Genomic DNA, 23346 nt, shown 5'->3' on the forward strand with positions numbered 1-23346 from the left:
GCTCGTTTAGCTCAGTTGGTTAGAGCGTGGTGCTAATAACGCCAAGGTCAACAGTTCGACCCTGTTAATGAGCAAATTTTTTATCCGCAATATAAATTGCAGTGTATGTAGTACTGTTACAATTCGTAACATCGACTTTTTTTCTGCAACCATATACACTATTTTCAGAAATTATTGGGATATTTTTAAAAAAAATTGGTACTAAATCTGAATAAATATTAGGTCTATTTATAATTAAATTTGGGACAAATCTTGAACTATTTTGGAACACTTGCCTAATTAATATTGGGACACTTATAAAAAACATTGAGACATTTTCAGAGAAACTAAAATTCATTTATTACAATGGCTCTTTCGCCAAACAAACATCGAATTTCTTAACAGAGTAGCGAGCAGAACCTTCAAGATCACTGTACAATACATCATTGCATGCATCGGTAATCCTGGTCGAAAGTGTTTCAGTTTTTAAGAGCCTCTCCCTCTTGAGTTTACTCTTGACCACATGATGCCAGAATTGCTCAATAGGATTAAGCTCAGGGGAGTATGGTGGGAGGTAAACACATCTGTAACCTCGCTGAATGATATACCTCTCAATATCCTTGGCTGTATGGATGGGTGCATTGTCCATAACAAGATAAAAATCTTTGAATTGCTCATGCTGGTCCATGGTATCAATCGTTTTCGCAATAAAGTTAAAGTAGTGGCCAGTTACAGTACCCACAGTTGTTGTTGCTTTTCCAGAAGAAGTGCCAGCTAACTTTCTTTTCTTGTTGGATGTTCCAGGCAACCTCACTTGAACATTCAACACTCCCCATACGCTAGTTGCGCCAATAATAGTGGTAGTTTTCGCTCTTGTTTGAGGTACAGGCACTTCAGCTCGAGTTCCTTTCTCTGACCAAGCCATTGTTCGCTTCAAGTTAATATGGAAAGCTGACTCATCAATGAAAACACAGTTGGACATGTAATCCATGTCGGTTTGGCTCCATTTGACTACCCAGTCATACCGGTTTTGAATGTTTTCAGGCGAGTCTCTTTCTTTGGAATGGAAATGAGCTTTCTTGAAAGTCAAGGCAAGATCATTGGTCATGTAGTTGTAAATAGTCGTTTGGCTGATAGTCAAACCCGAGAAAGCCTTAACAAGACTCTCATGAGCTTGTTCGATTGTTACTGATGGATTATCTTTAAATTCTAGTTTTAGGTGCTTCGTATGGTCTTCGTTCAAAATCTTTGGTCGACCTGCTCTCTTAACTGGCTCTTCATCGTCCTCAATTTCTTTGTTAACCTTTTTTAGATCCTCTGCGTACCATCTGTAAGCAGTTGTTCTTGATATATGGCCGTGCGCTTTCCAAGCTTGATTAGGATTCATGCCATGGTCGTAGATAAGGATAAAAAATCTTGCCTTGTCTTTGTCTGTGTAGCTGTTATATTCAGTCTTGGGCACATTTTTCTTATTTTTAATCTTTTTCTCTTTTAGTGCGGTCAATTCTCTTTCAGGTGGCTTCCTATCAACGTAAGTGTGGAATTTGAGGTTTGATAGACTAAAATTCACGGAAAAAAAAGAATAAAAAAAACAGTAATGACAACTTGATAAAGGTATACACTATTTTCAGAAATTATTGGGACATTTTTAAAAAAAATTGGTACTAATTCTGAATAAATATTGGGTCAATTTATAATTAAATTTGGGACAAATCTTGAACTATTTTGGAACACTTGCCTAATTAATATTGGGACACTTTTCGAAATTATAATGAGACAAAACTAAATGGGATTTGAGATGAAATCATAGTCGCTTTCTTCGTTATTCATAACATGTCAGATATCAGAATTTACTACGAAGACGGAATAAATGCTCCAGTCGATGGGCATGGAAACGAAGCTGTTGAGATGGATGTAGACAACGAAGCCTTCCCTCTCGGTAACATTACCAACTACAATACTTATGTTGATAGGAAGCCACCTGAAAGAGAATTGACCGTACTAAAAGAGAAAAAGATTAAAAATAAGAAAAATGTGCCCAAGACTGAATATAACAGCTACACAGACAAAGACAAGGCAAGATTTTTTATCCTTATCTACGACCATGGCATGAATCCTAATCAAGCTTGGAAAGCGCACGGCCATATATCAAGAACAACCGCTTACAGATGGTACGCAGAGGATCAAAAAAAGGTTAACAAAGAAATTGAGGACGATGAAGAGCCAGTTAAGAGAGCAGGTCGACCAAAGATTTTGAACGAAGACCATACGAAGCACCTAAAACTAGAATTTGAAGATAATCCATCAGTAACAATCGAACAAGCTCATGAGAGTCTTGTTAGGGCTTTCTCGGGTTTGACTATCAGCCAAACGACTATTTACAACTACATGACCAATGATCTTGCCTTGACTTTCAAGAAAGCTCATTTCCATTCCAAAGAAAGAAACTCGCCTGAAAACATTCAAAACCGGTACGACTGGGTAGTCAAATGGAGCCAAACCGACATGGATTACATGTCCAACTGTGTTTTCATTGATGAGTCAGCTTTCCATATTAACTTGAAGCGAACAATGGCTTGGTCAGAGAAAGGAACTCGAGCTGAAGTGCCTGTACCTCAAACAAGAGCGAAAACTACCACTATTATTGGCGCAACTAGCGTATGGGGAGTGTTGAATGTTCAAGTGAGGTTGCCTGGAACATCCAACAAGAAAAGAAAGTTAGCTGGCACTTCTTCTGGAAAAGCAACAACAACTGTGGGTACTGTAACTGGCCACTACTTTAACTTTATTGCGAAAACGATTGATATCATGGACCAGCATGAGCAATTCAAAGATTTTTATCTTGTTATGGACAATGCACCCATCCATACAGCCAAGGATATTGAGAGGTATATCATTCAGCGAGGTTACAGATGTGTTTACCTCCCACCATACTCCCCTGAGCTTAATCCTATTGAGCAATTCTGGCATGTGGTCAAGAGTAAACTCAAGAGGGAGAGGCTCTTAAAAACTGAAACACTTTCGACCAGGATTACCGATGCATGCAATGATGTATTGTACAGTGATCTTGAAGGTTCTGCTCGCTACTCTGTTAAGAAATTCGATGTTTGTTTGGCGAAAGAGCCATTGTAATAAATGAATTTTACTTTCTCTGAAAATGTCTCAATGTTTTTTTTATATGTGTCCCAATATTAATTAGGCAAGTGTTCCAAAATAGTTCAAGATTTGTCCCAAATCTAATTATAAATTGACCCAATATTTATTCAGAATTAGTACCAATTTTTTTTAAAAATGTCCCAATAATTTCTGAAAATAGTGTATTTTATTATCAAACTGACAGGTGTAAAGTAAACTGAAGTCTCTCTACTGGCCAGGTAGATGATCCTTCTTATATACTATAACAATGGATAAAAGTTCTATTAATTAGATTGACAAATAAGTCAACTCAGATCAACTAATGTCTAATCATGCTAAAAGACAACTCCAGCAAGCTAATCATGATTTAGCTCTGTCTGGATGAATAATTAGACTCTCATCCGAAGTACCCTGATCTATCCTTTCCATAAGGATAATTAATATCGATCTAGTAGCATGTATCCGATAGGTACAGTCTTCTTAGTCTATATTAATAGTACATATCTGAGTGTATATCGCTAAGCATACATCTTTAGCATGTATCTGGATATATGGCATGTCTGTAGCATATCGTATGCATGTCTATAGCATGTCTCATATATAGTACAAGTCTGTAGTACATAAAGTATCTGTAGCTAGTATCACGGATATAAGCATGTGTCTTATAGCGTGGATCATAAAGTGCACATCTGAAGCAACAAGCTCATATTGCATTAATCTTGGTGCCTATCCAGATATGGTAAACATCCGTAGTCAATGTCGGAATACAAGTATAAGTCTATAGTGCCATCCATGTCCGTGGTGCCATCTATAGCCTATATCTTATATAGTATGAATCTTATAGTACTAGCGTATCTGAAGTCCATATCTTCTTATAGTATAAATCGATATCGTACATCTAATCCAGCGTACATACAGTTTATATCTAAATCTAGTAACTGGATGAACTGTCGGAATGCAGATCATAGTGGATGTATTCCCCAGAAGAAGAAGAAGAAGAAGAAGAAGAAGAAGAAGAGGAAGATGATACAAGATCAATAACGGACGATTTCGATTCTTCATCTGAGCCGACAACATCTTAAACAGGAATTCCAAGGTCTAAAATATCAATGATACGTTACAGCCACAGCAATTAGAAACTATTGTAAGTATACTTACCATCAAACATATTTTTAATGTCTTCATCTAGGTCTTCAGTTCTATCAAATACATTTTCTGCTTTATCGCTTTTGTATTCGTCGTCTGAGAGTAGTTCAAGGAACAGTTTCTCATCACTGATATCATCATCTCGGAAATCATCCGTCTTGGGACAGTTCCTCTCCATTTCGTCAGTTTCATCCAGATGCTCAATTATGGCAGCATCCAAACTAACATCACGGGTTTTTGCTTTCTTGGCCTTGCGTTTGCCATCCTCCTCAGCATCGCTAATGAGCACCACTTCTTGTTTTCTCTTCTTGGTGCCAAAGAGTGCAGTGTTGTTATCTGGCGCACGGCCGTCATTAATTTCATACAGAGTTGCATACTTTTTTGTTGGCTTCTTGGGTTTGTTTCCGTAATGCGGTCGGATATTATTGCCATAAAAATCCATCAACATCATTCCATCACGCTTGGCGACCTACAACAAAAAAAGTCTTAAGCTTGTCGAAACGGGTTGTCTTTTTTCTGGCATCAACTTGTATAAGGTACTATGGAACGCCTCAATTGCATTGGATGTGCGGCTCTTGTGTTGTCTCAAGTCGTCCTTCATCAAAGACTTGCATCTGAATACCATACTGAAGACACCAGGTTGGAGCCACCACTGTAACCACTTTTTACAGTTGGGAAAGAAGGTCAAAAGCTCCTTACCAGTTCGAAAGAATTCGATACTGTTTCTTATGGTACAGAACCGATGGACTAGCTTCAAGAAGGTATCAATCTCATCTGGCTTGACAACTTGGTGGTTGTTGGACATGCGCTTGACTGATCGCATCCAATGCATATAGCACCCTTTTAAAAAAGGTAATGCATTGTGCTGCTTGACACCAAAGTTATCCCTGAGGGCTAGTATGAAACAAACCTTCGCGTTGGGCGGCTGAAAAGTCCATAATGACTCCCAAAAACTTCTCCAGTTTGAAATCAAATTTTCTAAACAAAGCAACAACAAAGTATTCTTTGAAAACATGTGTAGTGTTGCTTTCGATTATCGCTTGATAAAAGACGACATGCTTCCGGAGTTGCTCGATATAGATGACACTTGAGCATAGATAATAGCCCTTTGGGACAGCCTTGAAAGTGACATTTGTTATGATCGGTTGATCTGCGAAAGGGAGATTACGCTGAAGCATTTCAGGTGAACAGAAGCTCACAAAAAACTTGCTAGGGACAATCCGTGCTGAATCCATGAAGCCTGGATACTTCTCATCAAGATCTTCAAAGGCAGCTACCACATCATCTCCCTTGGTAGAGTATAGATCTTGTTGGATCTTCGACTTCCGGATCTCATACTTGGTGCGTCCATGATTTGCCATTACACTGTTGATTTCTCTGACGCTTTTCACGATGGCGCCAGTAGATGGATCGATGCCAGCAATGGCAGCAGCAGCAGTGATGTTTGGTCTACTATCTTTCACCATATTATTTAACTCTTTTTTTTCGTGTCTATCAAGATGAAGCGAGTTGTAGAGAGAGAGAGTGTGTGTGTGTGTGTGTTTTTCTCGGTTATCTCTTGATACATTATAACTGTATTGCCTCTGTCTTCTCTGCGAATATCAGTTACACGGAAGGTGAAAGTTGCACCAACACCACAGTCGATCCGCTTCAATGGCGCCTCACAGTATGGGCATTGAAACTTTTTGAGGCAGCCAAGCTCGTCTTTCCAGTCAACAGGAGGTCTTTGATCCTTGACCCATTCAGGTCTTTTGCATTGCAGACTGAGACATCGCAAAGCACCAGCGCACTTTTTGTGAATTTTTCTGTCGTAAAGGCTCTCACCTTCAGCGAGTTTTTCAACTGGTTTGTACTTGTTGTAAGCTTTGCTGTGGCTTTTTTTCAAGGCCCATCCAATATTTAATCTTTTGATTCTGAATGTATTGGTGGTGCGGTCAAATACAGCGGGAAGGACTTCTTCAACGGTTTCGTCAGGAAATTGATTGAAGAAATCATATTCCATTTCATAACTTGAGTTGTCCATGCTGCTTAAAGTATTGAAGAAATATAATAAGGTAAATGAACAAAATGAAGTGCCTGATCCTACATGTCAAAAACTTTTACTGCTCTGCCCTGTCGGGGATGTACATATAATGCAATGTAATCTATCCACCCATTGCTAGCTACACCATATCCATCCTACCCCTACCTACGCCCCGTACCCCCCACGGTCTATCTATTATCTGGACTCACCCTTACTTTTTATCCTACACCATCGTTTCGAGGGCAATAGCGGGGCTTCAAAATTGAAAACTCCGAAGTAGGGCTTTGAAATTTTCTAACCTCGAAATTGCCTGTTTAAGTTTATTTTAGATGAGGGTCGTATTTAGGACAAGAGCAAGGTGTCATCACGGTATAAGTCTTGAGCTGTTCCTGGAATTTATTGCATAAAGCCTTAAGCTTTAGTAAAATATAATTAAGCAAACTGTTTATAGTGAAGCTGCTTGACAAGATGTACAAAATGGGTTGGAAAGCGAACTATAATATGTATATGTGATTCCGTGATTGTAGTATCATTATTATCAGGTTTGAGATGATATTTTGGCAGACAGGGAAATACATTGTCAATGTCCTTTGTATATTCGATACTATGAGTGGTATTTACTTCACTATAGTGACGCCTATAAAACTACTTGCTTTATGGTAATGTTTACATTGTGTATGATATAGTAAGTATTGCAAGGAAATAAAAATCATTCAGTGGTATTACTTGACGAGGTTTTATATATACTACAACTTACAATCCACTCTTACTTGATAGACTTTACTGAAATACTAGATCCGTCACTGTTGTTGATCTGCATCCATCATAGTTATGATGATGCTTATAAGTGTTCGAGTAGAAAAGCTTGCTCTTTTCTATTTGAATTCACTGATATTTGTAGAAATTTTCTGATTTATATAGCTGTGTAGATAGGACATCTGATTTAAATTACTATTTGAGGGTTTTCGATGTCAAAAGAATATTTAATGCATATAGAATAGTGCACCTAAGGTGTAAAGACTTGGTAATATTGCCGTTGACGTATACAGGGCTTGATATATAGTTTTCTAATAGTGGCAAAATAATCTGAGGTATGCACATGTTGCTGCAGCTCATAAACCGTTTGCAATTACACTTGTTGTGTCTAGGTGGTAAGCGTCAGTTGATAGAGATTGATGCTAATCGTATATCCCTGTACATTTTCAAACAGTTTCCCTGATTTTAATGCGTTTCCCACAACAAGACTTCATACTCACAATATATGTACTACACATATGTTTTCTACGCACTCTGACTGTATGTACCATTTATGATTTACATGATTTGACGTTTAGGCTAAACCATTGTTGTTTTCAAGGCCTGTGTCGATAGTAAGTATTACACATATACTGCGCTTGTGCCAAATGGGGAATAAACGATGCATTTGGAAAGGAGCACGTCGTCTAGATCATTAAGAGAAAAAGTGAAAGCGCCACATTGCGGGATCAGTGTTCCTCTTGATGAACAAAGTCTATTACAGGACAGAAAGACATCAATTCATGACAATATCCCGCAGCTATGTGCTTTGTATATGAAGAAAGTTTGCTAGAACTTTTATGCTTGTGATTCAACAACAAAGTTGCATTATCTTTAGCTCTCAAGTTTGTCTAGTGCTAGTAGTTTTAAATGGGGCCGCTATTCAGAGCAGCTGTATGAGGCAGGCTCAGAGTGAAAAGCCTGTATCAACATACAGAGTTTATGCTGAATAATCGATTGAGCTGTATGAGAGAATTTTTGCAAGCATCGTGTGAACAAGTGAGCTGTGTAGTGTAGTAACAAACCCTTATGCAACTGATCATACATGTCATACATTGCAATAAGACACAACATCTTTGCTTTAGGTGCTGTAATGATGCATATAAATGATTGCAAATCTTGAAATATCGAGAATCGAGGAATAAAAAAAAAAAATGGATGATGACAGAAGCTTGCTTTTTTTTTATACAGATGGAATCAATGTACAAGTCCTGAATACAGCGTTCACACGGTGTAACGTTAAAGGAGCTCTTTCTTTCGGATATAAATATCTTGTTTTGAGTACTTTGTGTCTTTCTTCATTCAACTTGAATATCAGATAAAATGTCACCTCCCATGTAAGTAGGCCAAGGACAAATCAATTACTTTACCTTGCTAGTCAACTGATGATTACATAGCACTGAAAATAAGCAAGAACAAGATGACTTGAATCTGGAGATGCACCGTAAAAGCTCTATTTTCCTTCGTTCGAAAAAGAAGATCATCTTGACCGGATCAGAAACAGAAGAAGAAGCCAGAGCAGCCGAGAAGCAAGCAGTGATTATTCCATCCATGCCGACATTCAAAGATGTTCATGCTCAAAGAGTCCACATGAAACAAAAATTAGCCGCTGGATTCCGATTATTAGCCAAGTTTGGGTGGGATGAAGGTGTAGCAGGCCATATGACATTCCGTGACCCTGAACATCCTGATCTCTTTTGGGTGAATGCATTTGGACAATACTTTGGTCATATCAAGGCGAGCGATTTGATTCTTGTGGATCATTCTGGTGCAATCGTACGTGGTCAATATACGGTCAACAAGGCAGCCTTTGTCATTCATGCAGCTGTTCATGAAGCTAGACCTGATGTTACTTGCGCTGTCCATACCCATTCCATTTACGGCAGAACCTTCTCCACCTTTGGACGTAAATTGTTGCCCATTTCTCAAGACGCTTGTGCGTTTTTCGAGTCTCATGGCGTCTACGAAGACTTTGGAGGTGTTGTGTTTGATCAAGAAGAAGGCCAACGATTAGTCAAGGCACTGGGCTCCACCAACAAATCACTCATCTTGCAAAACCACGGTTTATTGACGACAGGTAAAACCATCGATGAGGCAATTTGGGCCTTTATTTCCATGGAAAGATCATGCCACTCTCAATTGATGGCTGAAGCAGCTCATCCCAATGGCTACAAGGGCCTCACTTTGATTGCAGATGATGTCGCCAGACAGACGTACCATACTATTGGCGATCCCAAGGCTGGTTATGCCCAATTCCAACCCATGTACAACATGATTATCAAAGAGCAACCCGACTGTCTTGAATAAAGTGTGATTGATTGTTTATTTATACAATTAAGAGAGAGAGAGAGAGAGGAATGACTTTGTACAATGTGTTGTTAAGAGTGGGTTATTTCGTCGATGCGTCGTACTCGCTAATATTTCAGAATAATGTAAAGGGCATGGACTAGTTTGAAATTGCTATTAGCACAACCGCCCATTCCTCTGTTTTCCGCTAGAATACTTACCGATACCAGGAATGTAGCCAAGACAAGTCAAGGCAATGTTGATGCACAAATCACAGACACAACCTCTTTCGAGAAAGACACCAAGAGGAGGAAGGATGACAGCTTTTGTGGATAGTCAGCACAGATACACAAACCAGCCTCATTGATGCATCCATGCAAATGCCAACTTACCAAAGAAGATTTTAAAGATATCAGAACAGGTAAAGGCCATTTTTTAAATTGGTAGGAATTGATGAGAATGAGGAAAGAAAAAGAAATCAAAATGCCTCCTTTTATAGTTGCAGAATTTCTTATTGTTTTCTATTGAACTTTGGTTGGACAAAAAACGTCATTTCACCACGTCTAAATATATTTTCAATGACAACATTTTTTAATCACACCTGAAAGTTTATTTTAAAGAGTTTTCCATGCGCTTAAACGCCAAGGTGCTGTCAGAACAGCTTTCTGGGCAAGCTTTCTGTCCTTGGTACAGATGGCAGCGTATTGGTATGCTTCAGATAATGAGTCTGCTGTATGTGATTTTTGCTTGTTAATAACGAGTGTGCTTGATGTCATTGTATTCATTTTGGGATCATTTAATTTCACAAGATGTCTGCTTAAACGGGCCCACACCAATGCCAACCAAGGGGTTTGATGAACAGTTTTCACCAAGGCACGAGTTGCTTGTAGTCTGTCTCCCTACGTCATTTTACAAAGCAGTAGTTGCGTTAGAGACACGTGATAATGTAATGGATGTTATTGTTACCTGTAATTGATGAAATTTGTAAAATAACCACGAGATGTGCTGTTCCTTATCTGAGTCATCTAATCCAGGGAGGCTTTGAGTCATGAATTACAGGTACAACTCGAGACGGAACTTACATGCAATGGAAATGGACACTTTAGCCAATTCCTGTAATGCGGCTGCTGTTAATGTTTCATCATCTTGTAGCATGCCCATGACACACAGTGAGAAGATTGCAGGCAGATAATTTGGGTTATCAGTGATACTATTAAGCCATTCTAAAATTAGCATCATTTTGCCTATTTGCCTACACACAACCTGTAACTTACCTGGAAAAGAGCTGATCTTTGGCTACTGTTCTCTGCTCATCACCTCCTAAAGCCCACAGCACTTTGCTCAGCAAGACGACCACGTCTTGACGTAATGAGATGTCCTCCTGCGTGGCATTCAGGGCTAGTTCAAACATGTTGAGTGATTCAGGGAGTTTGTCCATAAAGTAGTAAGCAATGCCCGCGTTCAAGTGAGAATACACACTGGATGCATCTGTCACTGTGCAAGACGAAATAGCTTCTTCAAAATCACCACTTGCGCATAATGTACGGCCCAAATTAGCATGCACCTTGGCAAGACGTGCCATTCCTTCTTCTTGGCTGATCTTTTCTTCTTCAATTTGCGCCTCCAGTGCTAAAATGGCTGATGCAAATGATTCGGATGCTCTGCCATATTGGCCCAATCTCTCCAAGAGCAAGCCCATCAGATTGAAGGAAAGCGCATCATTCAGTCGCTTCTCGGTCAATTTCTCCAATGCAAATACGGGCGTAATGGCTGCTGTTTCCTCGTTCAACTGTCCAGAGGAGAGTGCATGATACACTGTGTCTGCGTAACCGTAACTGGCCTCCATCGCTGATCCATTGCTGGACTCGAATGCATGTTCAAAAATGGCTGCTGCATCAGTACCCCATAGTGAGGCAACATAGGCTTGTCCTACCCAAGCAGAGATCCACTCGGGGTCAAGTGAATGGGCCATCTCAAATGACTGATTTGCCAATTCGTAGTCTTTCAGGGACAAGCACAGGAAACCGTAGTTTGTCCATGGGATTGCACTTCTATTATTGAACTCCATGGCCTTGACGAATGCGTATTGTGCCATTTTAGGTATATCAGCCACTGTCATTGCAATCACACCAAGCGTATTCCAATACATGTACTGTGAGGGTTCCAATTTCAAAGCTACCTGGGCGCATTTGACTGCCATCATGGCTTCTTCCTGCTTGTTGTTATTGTTAAGGCTCAAGTGATAGTAAATAATAGCCAAATCATGCCAGAACGCAGGTGCAATAGCTTGATGGTTCTTGCATAATACAATCACTTGTTTGTAGGCGTAAGAGGCACATGAGAGAATGACATCCAGGGCCGTTTTCTGTGGCAGACTGAAATCATCATCAACGTCTTGCAAGGCCAAGAATTCAGTCATCCAATGGCTTGTGGTATCTGGTTCCAGTTTCAACACATCATGGGTGCTTTTCGTACTGATCAGTTGCATCACAGCTTGGAGCTGACTATAGGCACAGTTGTTGAGATAGCTGGGTATATGACGGTAGAATGCACAAGCATCACCAACCAGTTTCCAAAAAGACAGCATGGTAGAATCCACTTGCAGGCCACGAAGAGCAGTTTCAAACACACGATTGCAGCCATCGGAAGCACGGCCAAAGAAGCCTGCTTGGAAATCCTCCTTGGCATGTTCCAGATACGTCTCAGCCAAACCTGCCAAGGCAGGAATGTAATTGGGTTTGTGCTGTTCAGCAGCAATCGCCAAGGTATTCTGAAAGCCAGCAATCGCATCATCTAGTAGCCCCACCTTTTGCTGGACGTAAGATTGCTCATTGTGAGCATGCACGGATTGAGGATCTAATTGAGTTGCACGACCAAATGCTTTCAGGGCAGCAACAAATCGACCCGCTCTTGAATACGCCTCGGCAAGACCTTCCCAGCATCTGACATCACTTGTATCTGCACGCAATGCCTTCTGGAAACAGATAATGGCTTCATTGTAAGATTGAGAATTCTATTGCATCTGGATGTGAGCATGTTTGCTTGCATGGCACGCATTGTCTATCCCGGCTTACCATATTGACGTAACCAAGACGCCTCCAGGCCCAGCCAGTTTTTGGACTTGATTCAGAGACTTGACGAAAGATGGCTTCGGCTTCTTCTTGCTGGTTCTCGGCAATCATGAAATCGGAAAGGCACAAAGCTGCATCTATGTCCAATGGGTTCAAAATGTACGCCTTTTGATAGCACTTTTTGGCACGGATGCCGTCCTTTTTGATCTCTCGATAGTAGTGACCCAAATATGTAAAACCACTAGCAAAATAGGGATCCAATTTAACCGCTTGCATGAAATACTTGAAGGCATTGTCAGAATCTATGTTACTCGATGAGTCACTCGCACTCTCGCTATACATGCCGCTTTCCATTGCTACCTTGCATTGACCAATGAATGCGGCCCAATCGATAATAGTAATCCGCCACGTCGGTGCCTGCAATCTCCAGAGCCTTGTTGATGTAGTCAATGGCCTTTTGGTAGTCTTTCTTTTCGCAATAAATCCAACCCAATTCTGCAACAGACGTGTGATTTTTGGGGTCCAATTGTTGCACCTTTTCAAAGTTATCCAGCGCTTCATCCAATCGCTTCTCTTCAATCAAGATCAATCCCATGCCCTCCATTGCCTTTGTTTGATCTGGGTAGTGTTGCAAGACGGATTTGTACAGTGCCATGGCATCCATGTGGTATTTTTTATCCAATAAGCGATAACAGTGGGCCATGCAAATCTCCAATGACACTAATGCATTGCTCTTTGATATGCCGGTTTCCACCTTGATTTTCTTGACAAGATCTTTTCCACGTGTAGCATATTCCAAGCCAGTTTCGTATTCCTTTGACTCGTAGTAGATCCAACTCAAGCATTGATAGCCAAATAAGCTGTTGGGACATGCATCTAATCCTTCGCTGAACAAGTCGAATGCTCCATCGATATCGCCTTGTTTGCTCAGTTGATAGCCTCGTGCCAATTTGGATAATCCATGTTCAGGGAATCGCTCCATCAATTGTTCTAATAATGTCCAGTCGTATCTGTCTATGTATGGTGGATTTGAATAAGCACTTTTGTTGTTAATAGTTACTCAATTGCTGCGACATATTACCTGGTGATTCGACATTGGCAGACTCGATCAAAATCTGGAGAGGCAATGGATCATTCATATCCACTAGCTCCTTTGCCAGAGTGATCACCTTTTCATACAGCTACCAAACACAGCCCCATTAGTGAAAATGCTCCTCCAATGCAAACCCACACCCCCACATACCTCTGCCTTGTCTTTGACTCCCAGTAATCTCTTGGAGTAAAAGTGCAACAATTTCAACTTAAAAACGTGTTGCTCCTCTGCATCGTCTTGAGGCACTAAATCCAGCACGTTCTCGTACATGTCTCCCAATTTCGATAAACCAAACACATCTGCTTCCACGCCAGCCAGCACTTGAGCAGGCGTTCCTGCGCTCACTCTGAATCGTCGAGACGCCACTTCGCTTTCAATCTTTTGATTCTGCTCTTTCTCTGCTTTTGCAATGATTGTCTTCCAAATCTCTATCTGAGAGGGTAAGTTGGGCTGATCTTTGATCAACTTGTAATGGGGACTTTGAGGTAGAAACTCTTTCAGTGTCTCGAGATAGTTGTCTTGATCGTTTTGTTGTTTATAGACATGGAGTAGCTTTTTGAGATAGTCTGCTAGCTTGGCACCATCACCGCTGTCATGTCAAATTGAGTCGTCGCTATCGGTTTCCAGAGCTGCATGAAACTCACCTTTCAACCACACGAGGGATCAGCAAGACAATGGTCTTTGCCAACGGTTCTAGTTTGTTTCGCTTTTCATAGAAACTGACAAGACCTTGCCAGCCGAGCATGTTCTCTGAATTGATCTCGATAGCTCGTTTGTATGCTTCTTCCGCTTCCCCGTCATTCTCTAATCCAGTATATGCGACGCCCAAGAAAACCCAACTACAGGCCATCTTGTCAGCTTGTCATTCTGTAAAACATGATGGTTGCAACATGGCATACATACGCGTTGTAGTTTTCGCCTTCCCACAGCAAGACTCGTTTGCAAGCCTTCACGGCTTCACCGAAATCTTTCTTTCCAATGGCTTCTCTTGCAGCTTTCAAATCTGCTTTTGAGTTCATGTTTGCTTTAATTGCGGTGAAGAAAGAAAGGTGTTTAATGGGCTGTACAGCTCTTTCCTTGTGTTTTGAAGCTCAAACGCATGTCACGAAATTCAAATGCTTTGAAACAACATGATGGATGCTTCTTTCCCTTTTGAATTCAACAAATGAAGTACCTTGGCTTACTGTGTGCAGTTATCCTTGCATGCTTGGCATGTTGTAAAGCTGCTGTTGTTCAGATTACAGACGAAAATTTCACAGATCTCGTTGGCAAAGACGATGAATGGCTGATTGATTTGTAAGTTGACACTAATGCAGATACTCTTGAAGCAGACAACTCATTCGCATGGGATAGCTATGCTGACTGGTGTGGCTATTGTAAGCGTTTGGAACCTAAATACCAAGCTGCAGAGCGCATGCTCTCCAAGAGTAGCCATTCTCATGTCAAGGTCGGTGCTATTAATGTGGAAACAAATCCTGGTTTGGCTGCGCGATTCTTTGTTTCGCGTTTACCTACGATTGTTCACATTAAAAATCATGAAGGTAAGGTAGAGATGAGCCTGGCATTTCGACATATTGTAATTCAATATCCTTTTGCTAGTACGTAGCCTCAAGCCTACTCAAAGAGAAAACGACATCATCTCATTTGTCACTATGGAGGAATGGCGTGATGTGGAGCCCAAGTCTGGTTTGATTTCTCCCTTTAGTTTATTGTAAGTATTTGAAGCAATTGTGCTGGACCATGTCACTGATGAAATCATACCAGCGGAAAAATGGTGGGATATACCGGCAAGGTCGTGAAAAAGTTATCGGCTTATTCACCATGGACACTGATTGGCGTGCTTACTGGATTCTTGATCTTTGCCATAAGTTTGCCCGTCATGTTGAGTAGTAGAGGATCTGAAGAAAAGGAAGCAGAATCAGAAGTCTTACAACAGCAAGCAGCCGTCTCAAATGACACTACCAAAAAAGCTGCATCCACATCTACAGCAAAATCACCGGAACTGAGATCAAGAAAGTCAAAACGCATTGATTAACTGCAAAAAAAAAAGGATCAATAAAATGTAAATTTCAATATGATGAGTTTGATTTATCAATTGCAAGTATGCTTCAGCAGATGAGAAGATGCAGTGAAAATATAAATGATCGTTTCAGGCACGAAATCCGGATGATGATGATTTTTAGTTTGCGCTCGGCACATTACTATACAATGCAACTCTAGTCTTTCATTTATTATGGGATATAATACGGACCACCTAGGAATTCAAGCTACCAAGCTATGGATCACCTATATTTCAATGGATTTTATAGTATACTTTTTACTATCTATTGCGTCTAAAATGATCAGCTTCCCTACAACCGCCATCATCTCACTCATAAGCTGTATTGTTATGCTATGATACAACCATACCACAGTACCACTCAGCCAAATATTTCCAGCTGAATCTTTGGATGTAATAACATGCTCTGAATCTAGATCAATGCATACAATATCTTTATACCTTTGTATCGTAACAAAAACGCGTTTATTGGCAAGCCAATGTGTGCAACACAGCCAAATTTGACAGCTTTCAAGCCTTCATATCTTGACATGCAGAACTTTATGAGCCACTGAAATGACGCCAAACAATTGTACTTGAGTAATAGTAACTTCCTGGCACCTTTGCTCAACTTTTTGGGACCAAAAAAAAATAGGGCCAAAATTTGACCAAAAAGCATGAGGTACCCTTCATGGTTTTCATCGAAAATCAAACGATCGCGTTTTTCACCTTGAAAATGGAGACTTTTACTATGGTATATCTTGAATCAAAATGTTTCTATCGATCCAAAGCAACCTCTGAAATCATCTTTGTGGGACTTTGATATGTAAAATTTCAACATTTTGGCCAGAAACCTCTTTTCATATTTTCATAAATCTTTTGACAAGTTTATTCAAATCATCTATTTTACTTAGTACCATTGGATGCACCTTGAAAAGTACTCCAGGAAAGCTTAAGGAAGCATGGGGTGATCATTATACTTCACTTAGTCGAATCTGCAAAAATAATTCAATCGAGTTCAAAATCATCAAAATTTGTCCAATCTGGAACAGACTGTAAGACTGGGTTTGAATAAATTTTGGCTGGTGGGGGCCAGCTGGCAAACTCAATGCCCTTTTCATACTGCAATACAGTAGTAAATGCTCTTGAAGCGTATAAAAAGTAGGTGGCAGACCATGACACTATTATTTATAATAATATTTTATTTCATTCTATATCGTTCATAATGACATCGTCTTGCATTCTATATTTAATGATGTTAGTCTGGACATTGACGATTCATGGGCTGCGTAAGATGTCTGCAGTAAGGAGTGAAATCTCTGAGGCTCTGAGACGTCGTTCAAATAAAACACTGATAGCATTGAGCAGAGGAATGAGGGTAAAACTAACAGTGGTTTTTGTTGATTGATTGTAAAATCATTATTCTCATATGAGCCCGGCCTGACAGATGTCAAGCAACTCAGTTTCCATATTAGCAGGGTTGTAAAATTGTCTAGGGACTATAATTTATTATGTTATGATATGGAGATACTGCTTGCCAATATTAGGCAGCTATTTAAGATTGAGTACACTGGACAAGGCTCAAAAAACCTTTGTTCGTATCTACATACATGTTCATGAGATTCTGAATGAAGAAGAAGAACGACAAGCCTGAAATCATACCAACAACGAGGATACTCGCATTCGACTCAACCATCAAATGAGGTTGGAGCTAACTATTGGCGAAGATAAACGCACTCAGAATCTGTCAACTGTCAACGAAATTGCAGCCATTATTTCCAATGAATATGCTGATACAAGCTTTAAGACATCCTCATAACATACAGAAATAGTTGTCAGTCAGTGGTAACAGTCTTTTTTAAACGAATCATGAAACCCATACTGCATACATACCATGTTGAAATGCTGCAAGTCATGATTAGAAAGTTGTGATTATATATATCTTAATGGTGAGCCTGGCTGACTGGCGTTGTCAGATATGAAAATGCCCAACAAAAGTCAGCATTATTCTGATCAGAAAAGCATTTGGGTTAGCCAGCAGCGTCAAAATTAATTCAAACCCAGCATAGCTTTCTGCTCAGGATTGGCCAAACTTTGGCTTTTTTCGACTCGATTGAACTATTTTCTGAGATTCGACTATGTAAGTTGTGATAATCAGCCCGTGCTTCCTAATACATTCTTGGAGTACTTTTCAAGGCGCTTCTAATGGCGTTAGTTGCAATAAATTTTTCAACTAAAATTATTGAGCAATTTGCTAAAATATAAAATGAGGTTTTTGGCCAAAATGTTGAGATTTTGCATATGAAAGTGACACAAATAAAGTTTCAGGGGTTGCTTTGGATCGAGAGAAGCATTTTGACTCAATACATACCATAATGAAAGCTTTCATTTTCAAGGTGAAAAACGCGATCGTTTGATTTTTGAAAAAAACTATGAGGGGTACCTCATGCTTTTTGGTCGATTTTTGGCCATGTTTTTTGGGGTCCTCAAAAAGTTGAGCAAAGGTGTCTGGAAGTTATTGCTACTCGAGTACAATCGTTTAGAGTCATGCCAGTGGCTCAGAAAGGTCTACATGTCAAGATATTAAAGCTTGAAAGTTATCGAATTTGGCTGCGTTGCATACATTTGCTTGCCAATATACACGTTTTTGTTACGATACAAAGGCATAAAGACATTGTATGCATTCATCTAGATTCAAAGCATGCTGTTCATTCAAATGTTCAACTGGAAATATTAGGATGAATGGCACTGTTGTATCGCTGTATTATAGCACAATGATACAGCTTATTAGCGAGATGATGGCAAGCTGGTCATTTTAGGACGTAATAGAGAGTCTGCATCCAGTAAAAATTATACTACAGCATCAACTGAAATATATCCGATTAAAGAAGAGATGCTTCACATCAACAACACCAATCAGGCGACTTTGCAAAATGTAATAAAGCAGTAGCTTTAATTCTCGCTTGGCAGTGTGCTCGCATCTAGCTGTAAGTTAAGGGAAAGATCAATATTCCAAGTTTAGAATGTTTCAAGTCTAGGTCAAATCAGACACCGTGCCATGATGAAACAACAAGGAGTTATTTATAAATGTTTATTTGGAGGCCATACAAGGGGGTTGCAAAAGGTGCATATATATATATATATAGATAAAAAGAGATGGATATTTATACGAATACAAGTAATGGGTATGCATATTGTGTATATACAGGATTTAGCCGAATACATCAGTACCAAGGCCAAGCAAAGTTAAATCGTAAATGATCATGAATAAAATAGAAATAGACAATGCAGTGCAGGCAATGATGGCTAAATAGAAAGGATTGAGCCATTTTTTCGGCTTAAAGGCAACGAAGCGATCTAATTCCACATGTTCTTCCTGTAATCCTTGTTTCTTATCTTCATCCAAGTCGTCATTTGGAGCAATAGCAGATGATCTGAATGAAAATACGCTTGCCAACATGGATGAATGGTGCGAATGGATAGGCCGAATAGGCGACTGAGGAGTCACAGGAGTAGCAGCAGCAGTTATTTCAGGGGAGCGCGGTGAGGATGGGTTCACGGGAACAGATAGCTTGTCCATGCGAGGTGTGGACGGTACTGACGTTCCAGAATTGTAGTTTTCTGGCTTTGTGAGATTTGGAGAAGCGGGGGCACTAGCTGGAAAAGCCAATTTGGTGGAGGCATCTGAGGGAGGATGCGAGATTCCTAGACCATTGGAGGGTGGTTTTCTGAACATGCTTTCGTTGGGTGCTACTGACGCGATATCACTGCTATAAACAATGGTGGGCAAAGCGCTTTTATCCATGACTGGCGAGTAGGCAGAAGAGGTGGCCACCTCCATTTGGCTGTGTTTAGATGGTCTGATGCTTGATCTTCTAATTGAAATTGAATAATTGTCATCAGGATTGAACATACGAACGTCATTGTCATCGGGATTCTGTAGTATGGGCGATGGTGCTGCTAATGGTGGATACACGATAGAGTGCTTGCCGTTTTGATAGGTTTGCTTCTCGCCTGTGTCTACGTTGATCGGCTCAACGGAAGCAATGTACTTTCGAGATACAAAGTACAAGACGAACGGCAAAATAAAGTTACAAGTCTATATATATATATATAAATTTAGTGCCATTCAAGCAAATCAGACAAGTGGTGGCATTACTTACCGATTGGAAAAATAGACTACTCCAATTTTGAATGGTGTTTACCCAGTTTTTAGTTTGTAATGGGCTATACGGATAAGATGAGTCAATGGCACTATGATGTATTGATAGGTTTTACGTACATGCAGATAATCCAAGGAAACAAATTGGACCAAAAGATGGCCCATGATGAACTGCAAATTTCGCCGCGAAGCAAGTTGGAACGGATGACAATAGTGAAGACTGGAATGGAGGTGATCAAGGCACACACAGGAAACAAATAGGCTGTGACCTTGGATGCAGTAGACCCTATAAACAAACATGCACTATATTAATAAACAAAAGGCTGTCGTACACAACGGGAAAGTGATATTTACCATGTGCACTCAGAATTGCTAAAATGTCACTGGATGCATCCATTTGATATGCCATTGCACCACAAATGCCTATATTTATACATATTATCAGTATTGGCTGCTTGATTCAGTTCACATGGCTTACCAAGCAACAAATAAAAGATAGTAGATATAATCACGGATACCCACATGCAGCGATGAATGTTGACATTGGGCTTCAAGCTATTCACCCATGAGGGAATCTAAAGAAATTATTAGTATTGCTTGGTTTAGCATGGCCATCAAGATACTTTACCGTGGTGATGAAGCTGTAGTTGAATATGACTATGCCGAGCACCATGGTAGAGTTGCTTCCGCTGGCTGGTAGGCGCGATGGGTCCAAGCCTTCTTGAGCAAATGCCACAGTCCATTGAATCAAGATCCCGGCTAATACAATGAAGGATGTCATCTGAACAGCAATATTCTCTACTAAACTAAAGAAGCCCAAAGGAATCACAAGCACAGCAGTAAGGAGAAAGCCAAATGTAAAGATAAAGTAATCGTCTGTAGGAAATGGCGAATTGCCGTCAATGCCAGCTGATTCAGCAACACAAAACCATCCGCCAGGATAGACGCCTAGGCCACATGTGCCTTTGAAGATGGTGATGAGCATACTATCAAATGTCTAGAGATGTGATTAATGCGTGCTTCTGTGAGATACAACAAGGCAAGGCCTACTTGTGCTGCAATAATGATACTAGCAATGTTGACAGATTGCAGTGATAAAAAGAGCATCAGTTGAAAGAAATAGTGGTATTTTGTGCCCAAATAGACTTGTGCAATGGTTGTTAATTCGACTTTGGCTTGAAACTTTTCATTTCCTCGAATATTGGACAATGCTTCGCACACGAACAGAGCCGAGCAACCAGATAGAAATGCGACTACGATAAAAATAAACACAGGAGCAGCCCAACCAGACTGCACTAACGTTAATTGCTGATCATAAAGCATGGCCTGCTATACCTACTTGTTGGAATAATGCTGGAATGGTGGATAATCCAGGCCCCTACATGTAACATGTCAAAATTGCACTCCTGCCTGCAGATAGTTTACACCTTACTGTCATAGATGATACTAATAGAGCAGTGCTGCCAAAGCTTCCAATGCCTTTTACTGTAGACATTTTTGTGTAGTAAGTGATGAGGAGGAAAGATAAAAAGGCGCTTATAGCTTGGCACTGAGAGCTGATTTTTTCCTGCTTTTATAGACATGTCATTGATTTGCCTTTTTTCCGTCATTTTTGAATAATTTCTGGTAACTCTATTCAGAGTAAATACAACCATATAAAGGATTTAATTGTTTCAAATCTTAATTCTGTACAACAACGCATCATTATCAGCACCATTTACCACTCGCCATGTTCTTTCTATATATAACTCGATTGTTTAAACAGACTTTTTCCATCTATTGCATTCTTAATCATGCTTGCACCATCAGCGGCAAATTGAACATTTGTTGCAAAACCCGGCAAAAAGGTGCGTCGTCTTGTTTGTGTCCCTACATCAGATGGATGATACATCAGAACGATAGCTTTCAGGGGGCCACTACAAATAAACAAACGATATACTCCATAAGGGGAGCCATCAATGCCTTCCCTGTCCTTCTTGATAAGACGCTGTTTCAAGAAATGTTGGGTTTACAAACAAAGAGTACGGTGATAAAACAAGGTCATCTATGTTTATGGTGTAGTATAAACATGTTTGCCAAACACAAAAGCCTCTAAGGTTATGGGATTTTGCAATGCATGTCTCTAGCAATGTGCTGGCAGCTTGACAGAACTGGGGTTTGCAATGCATCGCACGAGGTCATTTGATCCGCACAGTGGTGCATTTGCTTGAAAATCAACGTGGTCTAAACAAAAGTTTGGTGTCCCGTCTATTCATAATTGATTGATTCTGATTCACTTCTTTCGAAAGCACTGATTAGTCCAACGACTTTACAGGACTATATAAAAGTCTATCAATCATGAGCAAAAAAATTTGGCCTTTTCAAGACAACAAAATGAAGTGGCAATACCGAATAAAAGATGTATTAAACCGATGCCTTATGTCTATGAAATACTGTCCATCAGTTCAATGGAAGAAGGACGCATCAGAGCCTATAGTAACCTACTATTTCTTGTTCAAGGTATCCCCTGAACTCGTCTAGTGCTAATAATCATGTCAAACTAACCAACAACAGAGCCAGATGCATGAAACGTCGTGATTCTCCCTTACAAACATTTAGACCACAAGGTAACTTCATCACCTGCAGTTACTTGGCGATTGAGGTTCTCAATGAAAGTGCAATAGCAGTAACGATTGAAGATGAACATAGTAGACGGACATATCATTATCATAATTCAACGATAACTAGCACAACATTACTGTTCAAATGTATTCAACAGTGCATTTCAACATCTTTAGGATTGATGGCCCAAAAAGATACCTATGCTTCCCTCAACTTGCCCATGATGGAGCACCTTATCAAAATCAATAACCTCAAAAGATAGTATAAGGCTTTGTAGCTTTAGACAGGAAAGGCATAAGTTGGCATTCATGGAAATCAACTCTTTATGGGAATGATGTCGACCATATAGTCCTGCACTCTTCGAGTATCTTTTCTTTTCTTTTCTTTTCTTCCACTTTCTCATCATAAACACTTTGCTTTGGGTATCAATGATCCATTTTTGCGGCTTTTTGGTCCATTCCTATTTGTCACCACATGCGGTATTATCCTGTTAAATTCGGGAAACGCTCCTGAATCTTTTTTTTTTGCAAAATCCTCATTGAAATGCTGTAGTAATACATCATAAATAATGCGTCACTACAGACCATTAATGCCATCGATAAAAGGGCTGTTCAAAGAAGGTACATGGTAGCTGATATTCTCAATTAAATTGCTTTCAATGTTAGGGGCATTTAGAGCAAATGTCGATCGCTGGCATGCTTGATTTGATTCGGGAGATCTAAAAAGGTCTCACTCAAGGTAGGCATGGAATGGATTGCAAAATGGGCACCAGAAACTGCTGGAGTGGTTATAGTGCAATGAAGAATGCTTCTATATAAATGTAGCAGCACTTTTTTGATTAGAAATGCTTATGAAAAATGATTTGATGTGGATATCGGATGGCATTTGGTTGCCAAGGTTACTCCATGATGGGGAAGAAACGTCACTCACTGTGAGGCCCAATCACAGTACCTTCAAGGAATGGGGAAGAAAAGCTTTTTCTTGCTGATTAGACAGGATAGAAGGATTTCATTTTAG

At 40.0% G+C, this 23346-nt stretch overlaps 7 protein-coding genes and 1 non-coding gene across 8 annotated transcripts; 4 read left to right on the forward strand and 4 right to left on the reverse strand.

Moving 5' to 3' along the window:
- ATC70_011882 lies at positions 1–74 on the forward strand. Its single transcript has one exon. It is a non-coding gene; the product is annotated as a tRNA-Ile (tRNA).
- A 266-nt stretch (positions 75–340) lies between these two features.
- Positions 341–1366, reverse strand: ATC70_011883 (uncharacterized protein; the record flags this gene model as incomplete). The annotated part of the gene is made up of 1 exon (XM_064831067.1): positions 341–1366. The coding sequence occupies one exon, from the start codon at positions 1364–1366 to the stop codon at positions 341–343; it is 1026 nt and encodes a 341-aa protein (XP_064687935.1).
- A 446-nt stretch (positions 1367–1812) lies between these two features.
- Positions 1813–3111, forward strand: URA7_2 (CTP synthase ura7; the record flags this gene model as incomplete). The annotated part of the gene is made up of 1 exon (XM_064831068.1): positions 1813–3111. One exon carries the CDS (start codon positions 1813–1815, stop codon positions 3109–3111), a length of 1299 nt encoding a protein of 432 aa, XP_064687936.1.
- A 934-nt stretch (positions 3112–4045) lies between these two features.
- Positions 4046–6283, reverse strand: ATC70_011885 (uncharacterized protein; the record flags this gene model as incomplete). The annotated part of the gene is made up of 5 exons (XM_064831069.1): positions 4046–4191; positions 4273–4729; positions 4883–5100; positions 5171–5712; positions 5826–6283. 5 exons carry the CDS (start codon positions 6281–6283, stop codon positions 4046–4048), a joined length of 1821 nt encoding a protein of 606 aa, XP_064687937.1.
- A 2118-nt stretch (positions 6284–8401) lies between these two features.
- On the forward strand, positions 8402–9385 carry ATC70_011886 (uncharacterized protein; the record flags this gene model as incomplete). The annotated part of the gene is made up of 2 exons (XM_064831070.1): positions 8402–8415; positions 8476–9385. 2 exons carry the CDS (start codon positions 8402–8404, stop codon positions 9383–9385), a joined length of 924 nt encoding a protein of 307 aa, XP_064687938.1.
- Positions 9386–9978: 593 nt separating this feature from the next.
- On the reverse strand, positions 9979–14547 carry ATC70_011887 (uncharacterized protein; the record flags this gene model as incomplete). Its single annotated transcript, XM_064831071.1, has 10 exons — positions 9979–10263; positions 10331–10389; positions 10447–10574; positions 10639–12377; positions 12439–12737; positions 12796–13449; positions 13517–13616; positions 13679–14117; positions 14173–14367; positions 14432–14547. The coding sequence occupies 10 exons, from the start codon at positions 14545–14547 to the stop codon at positions 9979–9981; spliced, it is 4014 nt and encodes a 1337-aa protein (XP_064687939.1).
- A 146-nt stretch (positions 14548–14693) lies between these two features.
- On the forward strand, positions 14694–15563 carry ATC70_011888 (uncharacterized protein; the record flags this gene model as incomplete). Its single annotated transcript, XM_064831072.1, has 4 exons — positions 14694–14824; positions 14882–15069; positions 15128–15239; positions 15293–15563. The coding sequence occupies 4 exons, from the start codon at positions 14694–14696 to the stop codon at positions 15561–15563; spliced, it is 702 nt and encodes a 233-aa protein (XP_064687940.1).
- Positions 15564–18777: 3214 nt separating this feature from the next.
- ATC70_011889 (NodB homology domain-containing protein) lies at positions 18778–21223 on the reverse strand (the record flags this gene model as incomplete). Its single annotated transcript, XM_064831073.1, has 9 exons — positions 18778–19665; positions 19730–19793; positions 19849–20014; positions 20083–20151; positions 20207–20303; positions 20357–20725; positions 20779–21018; positions 21068–21106; positions 21161–21223. 9 exons carry the CDS (start codon positions 21221–21223, stop codon positions 18778–18780), a joined length of 1995 nt encoding a protein of 664 aa, XP_064687941.1.
- Positions 21224–23346: the final 2123 nt, after the last annotated feature.

The sequence above is a fragment of the Mucor velutinosus genome (assembly GCF_035048745.1).
Source record: "Mucor velutinosus strain NIH1002 chromosome Unknown tig00001567, whole genome shotgun sequence".
NCBI lineage: Eukaryota > Fungi > Mucoromycota > Mucoromycetes > Mucorales > Mucoraceae > Mucor > Mucor velutinosus.